The sequence below is a fragment of the Pelophylax lessonae genome (assembly GCF_965119305.1).
Source record: "Pelophylax lessonae genome assembly, chromosome: 13".
Taxonomy (NCBI): Eukaryota; Metazoa; Chordata; class Amphibia; order Anura; family Ranidae; genus Pelophylax; species Pelophylax lessonae.
The window spans coordinates 182103038-182124539 of NC_138780.1; the positions used below are offsets into that span (position 1 = coordinate 182103038).

The following is a 21502-nucleotide window of genomic DNA, read 5'->3' on the forward strand; positions in this document are numbered from 1 at the left end:
ATTATTTCTTAATGGCACCCCAAACGCGGTGCAATTCTGCTGCAATTGTTGCACGACAAATCGTGCAAAGCATGTTCCCCAAAAGAAGGGCCGGAACTGTTGCAGGATAATCGCAGAATTACACCCCGTTTAGGGGGCCATTGGGAAATGACATCGCAAACGCATCCCATGTTTTCTGGAATCTGCAATTACGCCTGCAATTCAAATGGCCAATGTGTGAACGGAGCCTAAAGCAATTGAGCAAGCATTACAGCCAGGTAGCTAGCGATGTCAGGTCAACAATGGAAAGCTCAATGTTTTCTCTCATGACAGGATTCCTTTAAAGAAGGCTTTTCAATGCAGGTTTTACATCAACTGAATGGAATAGGACTTTAAAGTGTACCTGTACACACACACAATATACACACAAACCAAAAAGACACACCATACACACCTCCAGCTGTTCCACCAGCTTAATCTTCTCTCTTTCCTTTTGGTTGAGGTTGCGTTTCAGTTCTTCCATCTCAGACAGGATCGCATTTCTGTTGAGCTGAGTGCGTAGCTCAGAGATCTGTCGCTCCAGTTCCTGCTTCTCCCGCTCAGACCGTTCCACAACTACTGACAGGAAGACAAACCAAATACAATGTTGGTCAGAATTACAGAGAGAAAAATAAAAAAAATAGGGCGATTTTTTTCAGATGACTGCAAAATGACAAAACAATCTGGTCAGGCAGTGGGGAAAGTGGATAGATTCATTGGGTGAATCACTGGAGGGATCACCAGCAGGAGGAAGGAGGTCCTGATTGCTCTATAGATATCTTTATATCACTAGAGGGACCATCAGCTGGAACAAGGAGGTCCTGATCCCTCTATATCAGTGGTTCTTAACCTGGGTTCGATCGAACCCCAGGGGTTCGGTGAGTCAGTCTCCGGGGTTCGGCGGGGGGGAACAAAGGGGCAATTGCTCCCCCCGAGAAAATATTACTGATTGTGAGGCCGAGCGCACCCCGGGAAATCAGAGCTGCGGTCGGGACAACTCACAGCCATTACACATAGACACTTGACACTCCGCCCCCTGTACCTCCCCCAGCAGGTTTCCAGCCTATCTCCTGCAGGCTGCTTGCTGCGTGAGTGGGCGGGATGGGGATGTACCTGACCACGGAGATCGCGCCCGCCTGGAAGAGGGAAGTGTGAGCAGCTGAGCAGAGGAAGCCGAGTGAATGTTCCTGGAGGTAGGCTCAGCTAGCTGTACATGGTGGATTTGTTTACAAGGACCTCTATGCTACGGCTACGTCTACTGAGTTACTAGCATAGAGGTGCTGTTAGCTGACAGATGGAAATGCATGTCCTTTTCACTTAGCTCAATAAAGCATTGTAAATACCCCCTGGTGTGTGCCCTCCTGATACCCCATGGAATGCTCTCCCAACACCTCCCCCCAATGTGTGCCCTCCTAACACCTTCCCAAAGTGTGTTCCCTCTTGACACCCCATGCTATGTCCTCCCAACCCCCCCCAGTGTGTGCCCTCCTGATACCCCATGGTCTTCCCTCCCAAACCCCCCCCCCGTGTATGTCCTCCTGATACCCCATGGAATGCCCTCCCAACACCTCCCCCCAGTGTGTTCCCTCCTGACACCCCATGGTATGTCCTCCCAGCCCCCCCAGTGTGTGCCCTCCTGATACCCCATAGTATGCCCTCCCAACACCTCCCCCCTCAGTGTGTTCTCTCCTGACACCCCATGGTATGCCCTCCCAACCCCCGCACCCCAGTGTGTGCCCTCCTGACACCCCCTGTTTTAATGGTTTTGTTCTTTGTTCTTAATGGTTTTGTTTTTTGAGATACAGTCGCCAACATTGCAGGGAGGCCCCAGCGAGATTTGAACTCGCGACCCCTGGTTTACAAGACCAGTGCTCTAACCCCTGAGCTATGGAGCCTTTTTTTTTTTTTTTTATGGTTTTGTTCATTTTGAGCACCTATGTATAAATATATACCTAAATATATACCTATGTTTTGAATTTGAAAAAATCATATTTTATTTTTTCAATTAAGAAGGGTTCGGTGAATGCGCATATGGAAACTGGTGGGGTTCAGTACCTCCAACAAGGTTAAGAACCACTGCTCTATATAGATCTTTAGTTATCACTAGAGGGATCACCAGCAGGATGAAGGAGGTCCTGATTCCTCTATATAGATCTTTACATCACTAGAGGGGTCATCAGTAGGAGGAAGGAGGCCCTAAATCCTTTATATAGATCTTTAGTTAGACCTAATTTCGAATACTGTGTCCAGTTCTGGAGACCTCACTTATAAAAACATAGAAGCAGTCCAGGAGACAAGCAACAAAGATGGTGAAAGGTCTGATGGATAAAACATGTTTCTGTGTCAGCTCAGACAAGGTAGAGACCCATTATTAGCATAAACTATGTGTGAAGCAACAAAGATACATGACATTTAGTCTTTTTTGCTTTTCATTCCTAGTGCTTCAATAGTCTTTGTCTTAAATTAATTGTTACAACAATTCCCTTTTAATAATTTGGTATTTTCCTATTTATTCTCAGTAGATATGTCCTATTTCAGGTGACTCAGGGGCCCATGTACAAACAGACCGTGGATACCGCTCTCTGCTGGATACCTTAGCGTTTATGCCACACTGTGCATGCGATTTTATGTTCATATAATGAAAGGCACAACATGGAGCCTGCAGTGTCCTACAGAACACACACTGCATAATGCTGCAGTAAAAAGTACAGGTAAGGAGAGGTTGGTCACATAATATCAGGAGGCCCCTAGGTACCCAAGTGGTAAGGTTAAAACCAAAGCTCATCTATCTTTTTTACCACCCCCTCAACGCCAGTGTAAATGGGCCCTAAAGCCACTTGGCTAATTGGCAAACACAATGTGGGAGATGTGTAATTTACTGTACATGTATACTGATTGTAATATAGAAAACTGAGGCCTACCTGCCCGGACCCTTCTGTCCTCCTCATGGTCCTCATGCTGAATATGAGACATCTGGGAGAGCTGGAGCTGCATGTGATTGCGATCTTCTTCCACTTTTATCAGTTGACTCCGCAGATCTTCCACCTAAAGGGCACAAATAAGAGAAGATGGGCGTACAGGGAACATGGTGCCTGAAACTGAACACTCCATGCTTTTGCTGAAATCCTGCTCATGCCAAAAGTTGGCCATTCAAAACGCAGATTCAACCAAATAACAGCTGGGCAAGGATCAGGGTATACACAGCTCATAAAAACGGGGGGCGTGGACTGGACATGGCCGAGTAGAGACGCGTGTCCTGTGAGCTCCTGACCCTCTCCTTCCTACCCCGGCTTATTCTGATCGACTTCCAGTGGCATGCTCTCAGCAAAGAGGCGGAAAGCAAGGAGCAACACCAGGGCTACCCGTAACTCTCGTACACCCGGAGTCCGGAGGGGAGATACAGCGAAGTTCCCAGGCGGCTTCCACTAACTTCAAGATGGCGGAGCCACGCAGCTCCATCCAGGAGGCCCTTGATGCACAGGATCCTCCTTCTTCACTTGCTGTCTCCTCGGCTACTAAAGTATACTGAGACACTCCTGCGGCTTTCCGTTCTGGCCTGTCAAGCTCTTCCCTGTGCCCTCTGACTCTGCGGGCAGACGAAGAGCTCCGGTCGCTCCTTCAAGCCCTCCCAACCAAGGCAGGTATAAAGGCCCTCATCGGTAGACTGGAGAAGACACATCGACAGGTAATACAGGCTGTCAGAACAGACGCGCAGACCCTATCAGACTGTCTGTTCTCTGGGGAGTCCACACTAGCAACCCTAGAACAGCGAGTATCTGCACTGGAATCCCTGCAGGACTCCCATGTAGATGCAGAAGTGGCCTTGCAGCTACACTTGGAGGATCTGGAAGACCAGAGCCAACATAACATATGGCTTTGGGGGCTTACGGAGGCCACCGGCACAGAAGATCTCTCAGCAACGGCTCTCGCCATCTTTTGCAGAGCAATGAATGAACCTCCCCCTGCAAACCTGGAGTTCGACCGGATCCACAGGGCTTGGGACCTCGCTCTACAGACCCCAATAGGCAGAGGGAAGTCATCTGTAGGCTGCATCGATATGCCCACAAAGAGGCCATTACTCGCAAGGGATTAGGCCGAGGGATGTCATCTGCAGGCTGCATCGATATGCCCACAAAGAGGCCATTACTCGCAAGGCATGGGAAGCTGGCACCAAAGACTTCACTGGGGCAGCCATCAAGATTCTCCCTGATCTCTCAAGGGTGACCCTACAACATTGGGCCATGCTCTGCCCTGTCCCTAGACTTGGCTCGTCAACTAGGCTTCACCTACAGGTGGGGCTTTCCTCTTACAACCACCTTCCGCAGGGGCCATCAGTCCTTTACTCTCCACACACCAGGAGATCTTACGGCCTTTTTTTTCATTTATGAAGACTAATCCTACATTTGTTCCGAACTGGCTACAGTTTCAACTGTGACAGGCTGGTGGTTTGAGCTCGCAATCATCATAGAGGAATCCCCCACCTCATGATCGCAGAGGATCCGGCGGCGACCTCGGGTGACATCCCTGGAAGGGTTACAGGAGTCTTAACTTGCACAGAACCCTGGCTCCCTTAGTCTCTTTAATTTATGTCTATCCTCGGGGTCCCTCTAGCAGGTGCCCAATGAATAGATTACCTGGGGACCTATTTGAGACTTGTTTACAACATTGCAAAAACCCCAATTATGGATCTCTGTGATGAAGAGCGTTGTGTGACCAAATGCCCTAAACCACATCTTCTCAGTTCCGCTACCTTTAGGTTACATCAGAGTTATGCACATGTACTCAGTTTTCAATGCTTTTTTATGACGCTGTAGTGACTCGCATCAAATATAGAGCTTTTGAAGGACACCACCACTCGCTTTTCTTCCTTTTATGGGCTTTCCTCGCCCATTTTTATTAAAAGAAAGTTCATCAGGCACAAGATAACAGGGTTTCCCTCGCAGGGGTTTTCAGCATTTCAATCTTAAATCAAAAACAAACGATCATTCAGCCCTTCTGGCTTGAACTTGCAGAGCTGCTGCTGTGGCCTTAAACTCCAGGCCCTTGTCTGTCTCCTACATCCTCGTGCTGCACTGACCTCCATGTGGATCCCTCCTGACTCCTGAACCAGACTTTCTGTCTGCCGGGGTGGAGCCCAGAACCATGGTAAAGTCATTATTAAAAGCCCAGCACACACCTAACCAATTAGTATGCAGGCTATACTGAATAGCTGGACCCAAGATTGGGGATTTCATCCCACCCGGATCACTTAGAAATCTCCAGGCTCCAGGTCCCAAACTGGACTTTTTAAAACACCAAGGAAACTGAAAAACCAGTTCCCTCTTCATTTCAAAAGCTCCCTGGGAGAACTCTGGGTCAAAACCTTTCTAGACCCTGGCAGGGCTACAGACGGCCCTGGTAAGCAGGGAAAACCCCCTGGAAGCAGCTGGGGAGGGGGGGGGGGTTGGGCATCTCTCCCACCGCCCATAAAAGTGAATCCGCTGCCGGCACCACTTTTATGTGAAAGAGGACCGCCCGCCCTGTAAGAAAATACAGGGGTTATGGCAGCTTTTTATTTTAATAATTTTTATTAATTTTCAATTCAATTCCACAGACAACAGAGGAAAAAAAATGTCTTCCACATTACAAACTCATCCTATTCCCTCTATATTCCTCCACTCCCAATCCCTCCATCCCCCTACATTCCACTCCCTTCCCCTGTTGCGCTCTACCCCTCCTTTCTATATAGTTTCACATACCCCAGTCTTTAGTCACCCCCCCCCCCCCTTCCTGATCTTTCCATATTTCTACGTAATCACTGGTCTTTTTAAAATCTTTCCATTTTCTCCATTTATTGTAGAAGCTATATACTTGTTCTTCCGTGCTGCTACACAGGTATTCCATATCATAGATATATTAAACTCTGGAAAAAATTGTGTATATGACACCAATGCAATTGCGCACAGGTACAAATAAGTGATTCAGTGAAAAAAGTATATATAACAAATACTTGAAGGAATAAATACATAGATCAATAAATATAAGTGAATATCCGTATGAATAAATAGACAAAAGTGAATATCCATGTAAATAAAATATCTGTGTACAAATACAATTGTGCTGAGCGGCCACTGCAAAAGCAACTAGGCTTGAATTAATAGGAAATAAGGTGAGGAGACCACGCTCAAACAAGAAGTCCAACAAAACGTATATAAAATGTGAATAATAAGGTGAATTCTGTGTCCACAAAAATTGTGCCAAAAATCCTAGGGGTGAGTATGGTGGATTTCCTTATCTCAAGAGCCACTTTCTCATTCGTGGGTTTGTGCACTCCTCCACCAACACCACATGCACAGCCCACTTACCAGATGTCCCTTGAATATTGGCAGTATAGTAGTAGATCACCACAGCGGTCCACTCGGTACCAAAACGAAACCCAGGCAATATGCAGAGAAAGGTTGGAGGCTTTATATGGTGTAGTAAACTTAAACTTCCATTTATTAAGAATATAGCAACTTACATTTCCGAATAAATATGCCAGCAGAATGGAATTACAATTGCGAGGTCTGGAACGATGTTCCGCGTTCCAACGACCGGAAGTGACATAGCGGTGTACCCTAGACTCGATGCGTTTCGTCAGCAAACGTCTGACGTCCTCAGGAGTCACATGATTGCCTACGTCAGTTCCTTGTTTAAATATGCATCAGTAACCAAATAATTTGCCATAAAACGTATACAGATATATCTGATATATTACTATGTATGCTTGAAAACCTATTAAATGTATATTAAATATGGCAAATTGGTTAAAAATTACTAATTTCAAATTACTTTTATTTAAAATTTAAGTCAATTTAGAATTAACATATACGTTTTAAAATGTAATCTAGTTTTAATTTTAATCTATTTTTAAATAAAATGATGCAGTAGATTTAATAATTAGAAATAAAAAAATTAAGGTCTATATCCATATTCATGCCCATTGGGTGTAAAGTGTTCATTTTAAAAATACATTCAGTCTCGTTCTTGGACACCCTCTGGGTTATGTTGCTCCTTCTCCAATGTGGTTCAACCTTGTCTATACCACAAAATACAATACCAGTGGGGTCTCTGCTGTGACATGTAGGAAAAAAAATCACTTTTGGACATGTCACAATAGAGACCCCACCTTATTATTCACATTTATATATATTTTTGTTTGAGCGCAGTCTCCTCACCCTTGTTCTTATAGATATATTTAACACTGCCACACCACTCCCTTATGGTAGGGTCTTCTGTATCAAGCCATCTTTATGTAATTGTCCCTCTCGCTGCATTTTGCAGGTTTGGAACTATTGAATTTCTATATTGCTTTAGAGATCTATTTGTTCTATGAATTAAGCATGTCCAGGGATCATCCATAATATTCTCACCCGTGATTTTATTAATAGTTGTTGTATCCTTAACCAATATTTCCAGACCTTGGTACATTCCCACCAGACATGAACCATTGTGCCCAACAACTGACAGCCCGTCCAACATAATTTTGATTCCTCTGGTTGACAATTATGTGCTTTTAACGGTGTTATAGACCATCTCGATTGGCACTTCTAATTCATCTCAATGGTGCTTACATCCCTGGCAGTACAGTGTACGGCTCTCAGCACAACCTTAACCTCATGCGCTTTCAAACCTAATCCTAATTCTCTTTCCCAACTTTCTATAAATTGAAGTTTCTGCATACCCACCAGATCAGTTAACATCTTATATATCCGAGACAAACTGTCTTATTTTTAATGGATTACAGAGTTTTTCCACTAGGTTCAGCTCTTTTTCTGATCAGATGGGCTGAGGCAAAGATCCAACAAAATGTTTTCATTGCAAATATATCCACTCATTTAGTGTCCTCCCTCCCCTAGTGTTAAATTCGCGAAATAGCCTAATCTTTCCATTATGTATTATATCTTTTAACTGCAAATTCCCTAACCAACCACCAAACTGTTTCTCAGTTCCTGGTAAAAAAATATTTTGTACCTTCTAGTGATAGGAACGGAGAGTTGTATTCCCACTTGGCCTGCCTATATAACGCATCCCAAGTCTTATATACAACTCTCGTTATTTTAGGTGTATCCTCGTGTAGTTCCCTGTACTTTGGTGGAATCCAAATATTCAATTCCAATTGTGTTCGACTTAATGCAATTTCCATTCTAACCCATCTTTTTTTTTGAGTGGTTTTTGGTCCACTATCACACGTGATATCACTAATGCTGCGCAATATCTTTTGATATCAGGTGCCGCTAGTCCCCCCCCCCCCCCCCACACACACACATTTTATCTCTACCGAGAGCCACATACTGCACCCTAGACTTTTTCCCCTGCCATATGAAATTTAACAGCCTCATTTTTATTGTTTTAGAATTTACTGATGGAATAGCAATAGGCAGCATTTGGAATATATATAATATTTTAGGTAAATTATAATTTTAAACATGTTTATTTGGCCTAACCAAGAGACTGGGTGACTTGATATTTTCCTGATGTTTAACTTTGTCACATCTAGCAAAGATATGTAATTGGCTTGGTAAGGATTTTCAGATAATGGGGTTATATTTATCCCTCAATGTAATTGGCTTGGTAAGGATTTTCAGATAATGGTGTTATATTTATCCCTCAATATTTTAATGTTGTTTTTGACCAAGTAAATGGGAATTCCCTCTGAAGAGCCTGCTCTTCTTTTTTAATTAATTCAATATTTAGAATTTCTGATTTTATTGGGTTTATCTTCAGTTCCTTGATGACATTTGGGAGAATTATTCTAGTATTACTGATATAAAACAAAACATCTCCATATGCTGTAATTTTGTGTTCTTCCTGTCCAATCATCACACCACTTATGTCTACATTATTACTTATAGTTGCCAATAAAGGTTCTATTGTCAGGACGAACAGGGGCGAGAAAAGACATCCCTGTCTCGTCCTATTACACATCTTAAACTGTGGCGATAAATTACCATTTACTTTTACGATGCTGATGAATTTCTATATAGTGCACCTATCAACTAGATCATCTTTGGTCCAATACCTAAATCCTTTGTTGTTTCGATCATGAACTCCCAATCCACACTGTCAAATGCTTTCCCAGCATCAATTGACATCAAAAGGGCCAGAACATCTCAATCTTTAGACTTCTGTAATAACAATTGAGTTCTTATCCCGTTATCTTTACCTTCTCTTCCTGCGATAAATCCTGTCTGATCTGCATGACTCCACTCTGCCATCAGATTCTTCAATCGAGCTGCTAGTATTTTTGCATATAGTTTTGTATCTGTATTTACCAATGCTATTAGCCTATAACTAGAGCACAGGGGTGCATCTTTCCCATCTTTAGGTATTACTGTTATATAGGCCTGCAGTGATTCAACTCTCATCTCCCCCTTTTCACCTATCTCATTCATGTATGAGCAACGTTTTGGGATCAATATTTCCTTAAATCTCCTATAGTAACGGGTAGTATACCCGTCTGGCCCAGGGCTTTTCCCAGTTGGGGAGTTCTTTAATGCTTCCCTTACTTCCCTCTGAGAAATTGGTATCTCCAGAACTGATAATTTTTCTGTTTCTATTTTGGGCAGCTTTGAATCCTTTATATATTCTTGTATCTTTTGTTTTGCATATTATTCTACCGCTTGTGTATCTTTTTGGTGGAATTGTGTATCTTTTTGGTGGAAAGTATAATTGGATTTTTGTCTTACAGTAAAATCCTTTTCTCTGAGGTTCACTGACGGTACATCCACCTTATAAAACTTTGTGAATGTGTGTACAGACGACCATATAGCCGCCTTACACACCTGAACCACTGACGCCTGATAACAGAAGGCCCAGGAGGCACTAAGCACCCTCGTAGAATGCTCTTTAACAGGGAAAGGAGGAACCTGTCACTTAATGGAATAGAACTGCACCACCGTCTGCCTGATCCACTTAGAAATGGTCGCAGCAGACGCGGCCTGCCCCTTAAGAGGTCTATCCTTAAGAACAAACAAAGAATCAGGTTTTTCCAATTGATTCAGTCACAGCCAGGTACACCCGAACCGCCCTTACCACATCCAAGGAATGTAAGGCAATTTCCCTAGTATGTTTCGGCTTAGGACATAGGGATGGTAACACAATATCCTCATTCAAATCAAACCCCAAAACAACCTTAGGAAGGAATGCCTGACAGGGTCGCAACACCACTTTGTCCCTATGAATCACCAGGTAAGGTGACCGACAGTACAATGCAGCCAGCTCCGACACCTGACGTGCAGAAGTAATAACTACTAAGAAAGCCACCTTCTGTGACAGAGTGAGTTCTCGAATATTTTCAAAGGGAGGCTTTTTTGAAGCACAGACAGTACCAAATTAAGATCCCACGGAGGCACCAGGGATCGCACCGGAGGAGCCAGATGGTGAACTCCCTGCTCAAAAGTATGAACCAAGGACTTAACCGCCAACGGCCTTTAGAAAAATGAAGCCAAGGCGGAAATCTGGCCCTTGATGGTGCCCAGAGCCAAACGATCTATACCTAATTGCAGAAACTCCAACAGGCGAGACACAGAAAAGGAGCGGGGAGACACCCCCCCGAGACTCACACCATGTAATGTACGCCTTACAAACTCTATGATAAACCTTCCTAGAAGTAGATTTCCTAGCTTTTAACAATGTAGGAATCACCTACTCTGACAGCCCTCTGTCCTTCAGCACCTGGCTTTCAATAGCCAGACCGTTTAAGCCAGCGACCGTAAAGCAGGATGGAAGATTGATCCCTGAGACAGAAGATCTTCTCCGAGAGGAAGTTTCCAAGGGATGTCTGCTACCAGCCTTACTGGACCTGCGTACTAAGAACGGCGAGGCCAGTCTGGTGCCACCAGAATGACTGGAATCCCTTATACCTTAATTCTGCATAGCAGTCTTGACAGAAGTTGTATTGGAGGAGAGGCATAAATCGGATGATACTGACCCCAAGGGGCCACCAGGGCGTCTGCGGCGTCGGCCATAGGATTCCGAGACCTTGACACGAACCTCTGCACCTTCCTGTTAAGACGGAAAGCCAGCGGGTCCAAATCGGGGGTTCCCCACCGAAGACACAGTTGATGAAATACCTTCGGATGAAGAGACCATAGTCCGCTCGCCAATTCTCTACCCCCGCACAGCAGAGAGGGATGGAACATATCGTTCTGCACACCTCAAGATACCGGCCACTTCCCGGGCTGCCAGGGCACTCTTTTTGCCCCCTTGATTATTGACATATGCCACAGCCGTAGAACTGTCTGACTGTATCCGCAAAGGGCGTCCCTGCAGACATTGAGACAGGCAAAGTCTGATCGCCCGCCTAGACTCCTCCCGAGTCCAGACACCTTGGGCGGAACACACTCCCAAGACACCTCCCCCTCCGGACAGACTGGCATTAGTGGTGATTACAGTCCAATACAGGGGAAGAAGGGTTTTTCCCCAGACGCAGGGCCAGGAAGCGGAGCCACCATAGAAGAGACTCCCTCAAACCCCAACTCAACAGAATCAGATTGAACAATGACAGCAGATCCTTGTTCTATTTGGTTAGAATCTCTCTTTGCAGAGGTCTGGTGTGGAACTGCGCAAACTGAACCGCCTCGAAGGTGGAAACCATCAAACCCAGAACTTCCATGCAAGTCCTGAGTGATGACCGATGGTTGGACAACAGGAGCCAAACCACATCCTGTAACCAGAAGTTTTGTCTGAAGAAGAAACACCCATGCTGATGCTGAATCCAGCATCAGACTCAAGTAGTCCAGCTTGGTGGACGGAGTCCCTGCTGATTTCTGAAAATTCAGTGTCCACCCGAAATCCTGTAGAGTTCGCATCGTAATGTCCAAGTCGGCTTCTAGAGCCAAGGAAGACTCTGCACGGAGAAGCAGATCGTCCAGGTAATCCAGTACCGCAATCCCCTTTTGTCGTAGCAAGACCAACACTGGGGCCAAAACCTTTTTAGAATACCCGAGGAGCCTAGGCGAGACCAAAAGGTAACGCCATGCATTGATAGTGTTCCTTGCCCACGGCAAAACGAAGAAAACGATGATGCCCGACATATATTGGAATATGAAGGTAAGCTTCCTTGAGATTGATAGAAACCAGAAGATCTCCTTAATATAGGAAACTACTACCATGTGGATGGCCTTGTGATCCCCCTGGATCCTGATCTGCTGCTGGGGAGTGACCGCCACCTGCTCACCCTGGGCCTCGGGAAAAACCGCAGGTGTGGGGCAGAGGTCTTGGACCCTCTGTCCAGTTGTCAGCGCTTCTGCTGTAGAAGTTTCTTGTAACTTCACAGATGCTGCTTGCAGGAAATCCCATGTCCCTGTCAGTGGTGTTGCAGAAAGGCCGGCTGCCTCTTCTCTCAGGGATGCTGAAGCTGCTGTTGGTGTTGGGCAGAGTTCAGTTATGTTAGGCCCTGATGCCCGCTGTTCCACAGGGAAGTAAACTGAAAAGTCAGAGGCCTTGCACACATCTTCCTGGGTCACCAATTGTTGCAGGCAGAGGTTAGCAGCGCTACGCCTGGATGCCTGCTCTTCTACTGTAAGCTCACTGGGTGGTTCTTCCTCAGCAGAAAAATCTATTAAATCCCCAGTCTCTGGAATGGCTGAAAGTCCAGGGCACAGGCTGGTGGCACTCGGGCCCAGTGCCAACACTTTTCCATGTAGCGAATGTGACCCATACCCACCCACCCAGTGCGTTTTCTTAGACACAGATGCAGAGAAAGCGTTCAATCGTGTAAACTGGAAATTTATGTTCTCGGTCCTGCACCACATTGGTCTAGGAGACTACATGTTACAATGGATCACCAAGATATAATCCACACCGACAGCTCAGGTCAAGTCTAACGGCGTTCTCTCTGATCCTTTCTCTATATCGAATGGGACTAGACAGGGGTGCCCCTTTCCCCTCTTCTTTTTGCTCTGTCCCTGAAACCTTTCCCTTGCAAAATTCACCTAAATGTGGACATCATGGGATTAACTGTTGGAGATACCCAGCGCAAGGTTTGAGCTTATGCGGATGACCTGCTTTTTTCCCTTACTAACCCAATAGTGCAAATTCCCCAATCTGCTCCTGAAAAATTACCAGGCAACTCATTTAGGTTGACTGATTGACTGGTGTCACCATTATAACACTAAGCTTTGGGTGTAGATTGAACAAGCCCAAACCGACGTTTCATCAAAAGGTGCCCCGTGGTGCTACAAAGCATTACCGCATTCCCTGAAAACACATCCTTTGTTAGGACCTACAACTCGCATAACCTCTAACCTCTTTACACGGACCTCCCTCGTCACAATGTATTCCCCTCTATTCCCAATATTAGGTAACCCACATTTTCTTCCAGGCCTCCAGGACCATGCATTCTGGACGCTTCTTCAAGCTGGTCGCTACCAAGCATCTCCTTTTTTGATGGCAGACCGTTGGCCTTCCATTGATTCCCTAATGGGAACTCTACCGCGAGTCCTTTCCAAAGCTTACCATCTACTGATCACCCCTTCCGAACAACCACATTTGGCCTGCTTGAGGAAATGAGAAACAGACCTAAACCGCATCTTTACACCAGAACAACACCAAAACATTAGATTCTCACTAAAATCGTCCATTTACACAAAGACCTAGGAAACCAACTATAAAATTTTGACACGGTGATACCGTACTGCCCATATGTTACATACATTTTACTCCAACACCACTGACTGCTGCTGGAGATGCCAGAAGGATGTGGGAATGCTGATCCAGAACTTTTGGTCTTGCCCTAAGCCTGACCACTTCTGGAGTGAGGTCCAGAAGATTATCTGGGAGATTTTTAGATTCCCGATGACCCAGCTTTTTTCTTAATACATGTTTTGGACATCCCGGCGAAAAAAATATAAAAAAATCCATAATACGTCACCTATTGAATGCTGCTAAATCTTGTTTCCCCTTGAAATGGAAGAAACCAGCAACCGCCAACCATTAGTTGTTGGCTTTGTATAGTAGAAGAAATCAATAAGATGGAGGATTTAATATTTATGGTTGTGGAACATGTTTGTCCTTTCCAAAAATGGGAAGGCTCTTATGGGTTCATAATTTTGTTGGCAGTCTCCGCTCCCTACATATCTATGTTATGTGACCAGGTGTCACTTTTTGGTTCTCAAACCCTTCACCTTTCCCTGACACCCCCCCCCCCCTTATTTTAGTTTTTTTTCTCTCCCTATATTGTTTCTCTGGCTTTTCTTATTCCCCCTGCACTTCCTTGCTGTTCTATTAAAAAAAAAAAAGGAAAGGAAAAGCAAAAAAAAAAAAGGGAGTGGGCTGCTCTGTATCTCTTATCGTGTGGTATATTTATGGGGTTTAAGCACAGAAAGGAGAAATCCATATTTGAATTACCTTCTGTTTTTTTTTTTTTATTGAGTTTACAACGTTGATTTTCTGTATAGAAATGTAGTATGATATACTACTGGATAAGCAAATAAATACATATACATACTCGTGTTTTACTGTTCTAGATTTGCCTGTTCCTGATTCTAAATAAAAATAATTGCAAAAAAAAAGTGGGGTAACAATGCACTTGCTTTTCTGGGAAATCTCTGCAAGTGGTTCCAGATTTTTTTCATAAAAGAATAAAGAGTAAATAGCACATAAAAGGATCCTGCCAATCATGCAATCAGAGGGTCCCATTCGCTTTTAGGATAGGCTGATCTCTCCCCATCACACTAGCTCATACTTGATTATAAGATACCAACTCAAACATTTACACATTTGAGGGGACTATTTAGGTGTCATAAGGAATCTCTCACGTCATCAGTAGGCACTGGCTTGCGCTTCGTGATGGCGTCACCCATCACCAGAACATTGATGCAAAGGATTTTAAAATTATTAATCAGTTGCTGCACCTGCAGGGTTCTAATGAGGAAAGTGGCACCATCTGCATCCCTTTGGATGTGAATTCCCTTTAGGAGTATCTCACCAAAAATTCAATTTTTGTTGCAGGGGGTGCCCAAGATTTGTAGACAAAAGTGTAGACTTTTGAAAAAATCAGTGAGACAATCATAACAAGCAGGAAATTACATATCTGGGGGAGGCGGGTGGGGGTTCTGTACACCATGAATGTATATAAAACGCCCCCCAGTTAGCATATTGCATTTTACTGAAAATGACAGTGCTGCAAATTGAAAAGGAAAGGTCATTTCCTTGTAATCTTTTTAATAATATGATGTGTCGCAATTGTATATGCTATCTTTTTTTTTTGTGCTGTCCCCCCCCCCCCTAAAAAAAAGTGGGGCTACCCTTTAATGAACAATTTTGGGATGTTATATCTAGGCTCATTATTATTGCAAATGATTTAGTGTGGATGCATCCCCTTTGGACAGGAGGTTTTATAAGGTAGAACCACACTGACACAGGGCTTCTTACTAATCAGATAAAAGTCAGATAAAGGTCGGAAACTCAGAGTGCTCTTGCAAAGAAATTCCTTTACTGGCTACATGTATAAAAAAATATAGTAGATCTACTGAGTTGTACTTTTATACACGTAGCCAAGAAAGGATTTTCTTTGCAAGAGCACTCAGTTTCAGGCTTTCATCTGATTAGTACCTTCTTCCCTCATACTGGAGAAATTTCTGAGATACTAAAGTATCTAGAATATCACGTTAAAAGGGTATCTTGATAATTTTATTGGAATGTTTGGAAGCTTGGATAGATCCTGCCTCTCGACATGCTTGTTTTATACATAGATGATTTGGGTGTTCTCCTATTTTAGTTATAGATATGCAGGTCCTATTCTTTCTTCAGATGTGACAGTTATGCCTTTACAATATGGATCCATCCTAAAATCCTTGTGTAGCACTGTCCCCTTAAGAGCTGCTGGTGTTTAACACTTTCTGGATTCCTCTGGGTTACCCCTCAATGGGGATCTCAGCTTAGAAAAAAAGCTATTCAGTCGAAGGGATTGCATGAGGACTCGAGGGCATACAATGCGATTAGAGGAGAAGCGTTTTAACCTCAGGCAACGTGGGGGTTCTTTACTGTTAGGGCTACAAGATTGTGGAATTCTCTACCACAAGAGGTGGTTTCTGCGGGAAGAATGGTGGCTTTCAAAAGACTCTTAGACGTACATCTCAAGGATCAGAACATTCAGGGCTATGTGAGATTATTACAGCCACATACACCTACACAGGTTGAACTGGATGGACTATTGTCTTTATTTAACCTCACCTACTATGCAACTATGTAACTGAATGCAGAAATCTTATCACTTTACGTTCTTGGCCCAGTCAAAGATCAGTCTATGGGTTGTTGTTTTTATTTTATGTTGGGATAGGAGAAGGGATGAGTGGGATGCTCCCACGTTTGAACTATTCACAACCCTCAGGACTCTAACTTGAGAATGCGGCAAGGCCGCTGCTTCATCCTGCCACTAGATGAATCTGAGGTAAATGTTCCTGTTTGCATTTGTCTTCAGGGCACTCACCTAGCACCCTCTTTCTCTGTACCAGCCGACACCCGTCCACTGACTGCACTCCCAGGAGTGGTCCCCTTCCTGCACAGACCCCTGAGCAAGATCCCCTGTACTCATGATACTGCTTTTCAGATTCTCGCAGTGCCCCAACTCCTCAGTCAGCTCTCCTGGACCTCTGGGTTCAGCTCCACACTGCTGGTTTACCAGGCTGACTGCCTGTGACCATCACCATCCACTTCAGAAGAGGAGGCATTCGCCATCCTCCTTCTGGGACTCTTGCTTCCCGCCAAAGACCTCTACCATGTGCCCCTGGCTTTATATACTCCACCCCACAATGCACCGAGACAACTGTCTGTGCCAATCCCTGGGTCTGTAACAAAGCCTGTGTGTCATTGGCCAGGCTTCCTTCACTGTCCAACATGCCTCCCCATTGGGCACATTGCCTCCCTCAGACCATATGAATCACACACTGGGCACACTGAGCAGACCTAACTCACAGATCCTGCTCCCTGTTAAGCAGAGTGCAATATAGAATTTACCTGCTGCTCCTCTGATAGGCTGACAAAGCCAAAAACTATACTCACTCTCTAGCACTTATCTAGGAGGGTGCTACATCTGGATTAAAAGACGTAATACAGATTTCTTTCCAGTATTTAGCAATACTGTAATAGATATAGTGTATATAGAGTTACACTCATTAATTGAAATTATGGATATTTAGAGGACTATCACCTTTGTGGTACAGAGAACCATCTTGTGGCCTTTACTATATATATCCCCTGTATTCTTCCCAGAGATATTTATATTGCTTTCAGGTGGAATTATTTGAAAGTTGGGATGAGCTCAGGCATGTTCGGGCCACTTGTATATGTGCAGCTGCAGAGCAAAGAAAGCCTCCTCTGTCTATGATTGACTGTTGACTTTGACAGGTTCTTGGTGGAATAGCTCTGGCGGGTTCGGACTCATGTCTGGACACGCCTAAGCTCATCCCTATTTGTAAGTATCCCTATTTGTAAGTATCCCTATTTGTAAGTATCCCTATTTGTAAGTATCCCTATTTGTAAGTATCCCTATTTATAAATAGAAGTGAAATGATTACTGGCTTCATTAGGTTTGATTTGTGTACTTTGTAAGGTTTTCTTGAAACATCCTTTCCACAGGACTTCTGAAAAAGTCAGCTTATCTGTGAAATACGTCAAGAATCTACTACCAACCACTTGTGCTGCAACTGTGCCAAGTTAGAAAGTACACTCTGTTTACAATGACCTGCATTTTATAAAATCCAATAAGTAAATCTCTAACACATTTACAGGAATTTAAAAGATGAACGCTTAGATGTAAAAAGTGTTTTATGCCCACTTTCTAAAAAAAATATCAGCTCTGGCTGCAATACTAAACTTCCCCCTGACTCTGTCCTGCAGAGGTTCAGCATCCTTCACTTTCAAGGTTTAACGACATCTAGCATTATTCAGCCCACTTCCTGTAAGCCTAGGTTGTCGTGGAGTCACCTCATAGAGAGGCGTGTCATCACGTTATGGGCTCCCAGTATAATCCTTCACAGAGCGGCCGTTTTTACTTGGGCGCTGGTCTTTTCAGAAATTTGGAACAATGCAAAAGGAGAAGAGAGGACCCATGGAGGTGATTTACCAAAACTGGAGCACACAATCTGGTGCAGCTGTGCATGGTAGCCAATCAGCTTCCAACTTCAGTTTGTACAATTAAGCTTTGACAATAAAACCTTAAAGCTGACGGTTTACTATGCATAGCTGCACCAGTTTTAGTAAATCTCCCAAATGATGGTATGTTACTGGACACAAATATATATGCTGGACGTGGTCACAGCAATCATTCGTTGGCTGTGCAGAGAGCCGCGTACAGCTGTGGCTGCTGGTGACCGGTCATTAGTAAATGGGGCCCAGTGGCTGCACCTAGCTGCAGCAGGAATCGAAAGATTCCTGCTGCTACATTTATACTGTGAATGTAGCCTAATACAACAGAGAAAAGAAAAGAAAAGATGTCCAGCCTCCTAGGACATTAGGTATGTTAATAGTTGGGGGGTGGCTAATCTACAGTTTTTGGTTTGCCATTGTCCACTACTCCAGTAAAGGTTAAGGAATTCCTGTGTAGCTCAATGGAAGATAAATATCACAGATTATGGACATATATGTTTATTGAGCGTGTCCTAAGTGAAAGCAATAGAGGCTGAGATCACCATCAAAGATTTCTCTCTAGCGCATACATCATACCTGGCAGAGCAAAGTTTCCCGACTTCCCTCCGTCTGATCCAACTGCCTCCGATATTTCTCCAACTCCACCTCCAGCTGCAAGTAAAACAAAACACCTCTTACCATTGGACATTACACGGGCCCTGCATTATGGAAAGGAAGGCCAGCTATAACAGCAAAATCCTGCTCAACAGTCAGAGAAAACTATCCATGTTAAAAATGAAAAACTGCAAAAAATAAAAAAAGCTAAATTTCAAAAGACTCCAGAGATCTACTCCCAGCATTCATGACTTGGCTGCTACTTTAAAAACCTATGTGTGCATTTTCCCAAATTGGGGTCAGCCCCCTTTTGCAGTCTTTAGTATATAAAATAAATAAAATTAAATTGCAGCAGGAATAAAATCACACTATAGTAATGTACCCAGTAGGTGTGCAGGACTGATATCTCAACACGGAGACCTCAACAAGACACCCCAGAGACATAATAAACCATTAAATATTCAAACCTTTAGCGTCTGCAATAATGAATTATTAGTTTTAGATGGATAACCATTTGGACCTGCTATGTCTGGCTGGATTGCAATAGCAGAGTAACTTCACTACCCAGATTAGCGTTGTGTTTTACCCCCACTTATTGTATATTTTATTCCCTGGGTATTTCTAAATAATACATTTTTTCATTTTTATCTCTTTTTTTTTTTATTCCTTTTTCTTTGTCCCCTTTTCTTTTCCCCTTTCTCTCAACCTCGCCCCCCTTCTTTTCTTGCAGCTCTCTTGCATACTTCGGGTAGTATGCTCTTCTGATGGTGTATATAGGCTGTTTGTGCTTTTTAGATGAAGCGGATAATTGTTTTGAAGCATGATGTAGCTTTTGGTGCACATTGCTTATTCTGTTGATGTAACACGCTGTTTGTTTCTTATGTATGACTGCAATTGTTTTCCTGATATTTTTCCTTTTGTTCTGTATGAAAATTCTAATAAAACTTCATTATAAAAAAATCTTCCATGACTATGGTAAAAATCTCTGGCGAGAAGGCACAGGACCCAGCCACATCCAACAGAGCTAAAGGGGACTTCAAGGAGGGGGGAGACTATAACACCAAGGACAACATTACTCCAGGCTGAAACACACATTGGCACTAATAATATGCACACTGCCCCACCCGGTGTTAAGAATCAGACATCTTGTGGCCATAACATGGGTAGGCAACAGCTCAAGAGTAAAGCCTCGTACACACACAACGATTGTTGGCTGTGAATTTTCGGCCAACGTCCGATCGGCCGATTGTCGGCTTGTTAGTATGATGCTTCCGACAACCGACTGCGACTTTTCGACCGAATAAAATCTGGTGTGAATGCTATAAAATTTTTGTTGGCCGTCACCACAACGGCCGATTTTTCATCAGTCAGTACAGATTTCGGCAGACAAAAATCTGATGAGCAAGACTGGGCATGCTCAGAGAAGAAAAAACACACGGAAAGTAAACATCACATGACATCACTTCTGAAGTTGGTATTTGTTGGCCAACAAAAGTCCAGTGCAAGTCTAGAGCACATTTCAACCAACACAACAACACTGGACAAAAGACGGCCGATCGGTCGGCCGATAATAGTTGCGTGTGTACGAGGCTTAAGGGAAAAGGCCTGCATTACTCTGAGAACCAGGAGAGCTGGTAGCAGATGTGGGTCAATGACCAGGGGCTTGGATGACTGCAGGTGACTAAAGTCACTTTCAGTTGGCAGCAGGAACAAATAGAAGGCTGAAGCTCCAAGTGGCTCCTTGCAAGCAGGAACAGTGAGAGATGCTTCCTTGGTGCTGTATGGCAGGAAAGCACAGCCCATGCAAGCATGCAACTCCACCCAGTGGATGACAGAGCTTAGTCCCACAGCATTAAAACCTTCCACAACTTAGCAGAAGGGAAATGAGGAAAAATTGCACCCAGCGACCGATCAAATTAACCACTTGCCGACTGCCTAACGCCGATCTACGTCGGCAGTCAGCCCCTCACAGGCAAAGTGACGTAGGGCTACGTCACTAGCTTGTGAGGGTCTAGGAAGCGAGCGCGCGCCCCCGGAGGCGCGCTCCCGCTCCCGCGTGGTCACGGACCCCCGCGCGTGTGACCAGCGGACCAGATGTCCGCCGGTCACTCGGCGATCGGCGGGGGAGAGGGAGAATGTCAGGCAGCTTGTGTAAACAAGCTGCCTGTCATTCTCCTCGCTGTAAAGACGCTGATCACATGGATCTACTATGTAGATCCGTTGATCAGTGTCCTTACAGCTCAAGCCACAGCCAATCACAGTAGAAAGCACGCCCCTAGGGATACACACAGCCCCTCCCTTCCAAATAAAGTTAACCCCTTCATAACCAGTGTATTTTTACAGTAACAGTGCATATGTATAGCACTGATTACTGTAGAAATGTCACTGGTAACCCCAAAAGTGTCACAAATGTCAGTCAAGGGTCCGATCTGTCCGCCCCAATGTCGCAGTACCGCAAAAAAAAAAATCGCAGATCGCCGCCATTACGCGTTAAAAAAAAAAAAAACAACAAAAATGACAAAAATCTTTCCCATTGTTAGTAAACGCGATAACTTTTGCGCAAACCAATCAAAATACGCTTTTTGCGATTTTTTTTTACCAAACATATGTAGCATAAAACAAATTGGCCGAAAATTTAAAAAAATTTTGATTTTTACTTTTTTTTTGGGGGGAATTTCATATAAAAAAATGTGAAAAATATTGTTATTTTTGCAAAATTGACGCTCTTTTTTTGTTTATAGCGCGTGATCAAAAAAATCGCACAGGTGATCAAATACCA

The 21502-nt window shown here is 44.1% G+C and overlaps 1 protein-coding gene across 5 annotated transcripts in view; it reads right to left on the minus strand.

The window, feature by feature from the left end:
• CEP128 (centrosomal protein 128) overlaps positions 1–21502 on the minus strand; it is a 327084-nt gene that overhangs the window by 263309 nt on the left and 42273 nt on the right. For 4 of the 5 annotated variants that reach the window (XR_014224748.1, XM_082242499.1, XM_082242497.1 and 1 more), the window contains exons 9-11: positions 18706–18780; positions 2940–3063; positions 434–597 (exon numbers count right to left, since the gene is read on the minus strand). Coding sequence is in view for 4 of the 5 variants with exons in the window: in XM_082242499.1 (XP_082098625.1) it covers positions 434–597; positions 2940–3063; positions 18706–18780 (363 nt within the window). In the remaining variant the exon portion in view is untranslated. The remainder of the gene's footprint in view (positions 1–433; positions 598–2939; positions 3064–18705; positions 18781–21502) is intronic. The other variant, XM_082242498.1, reaches the window with a different exon arrangement.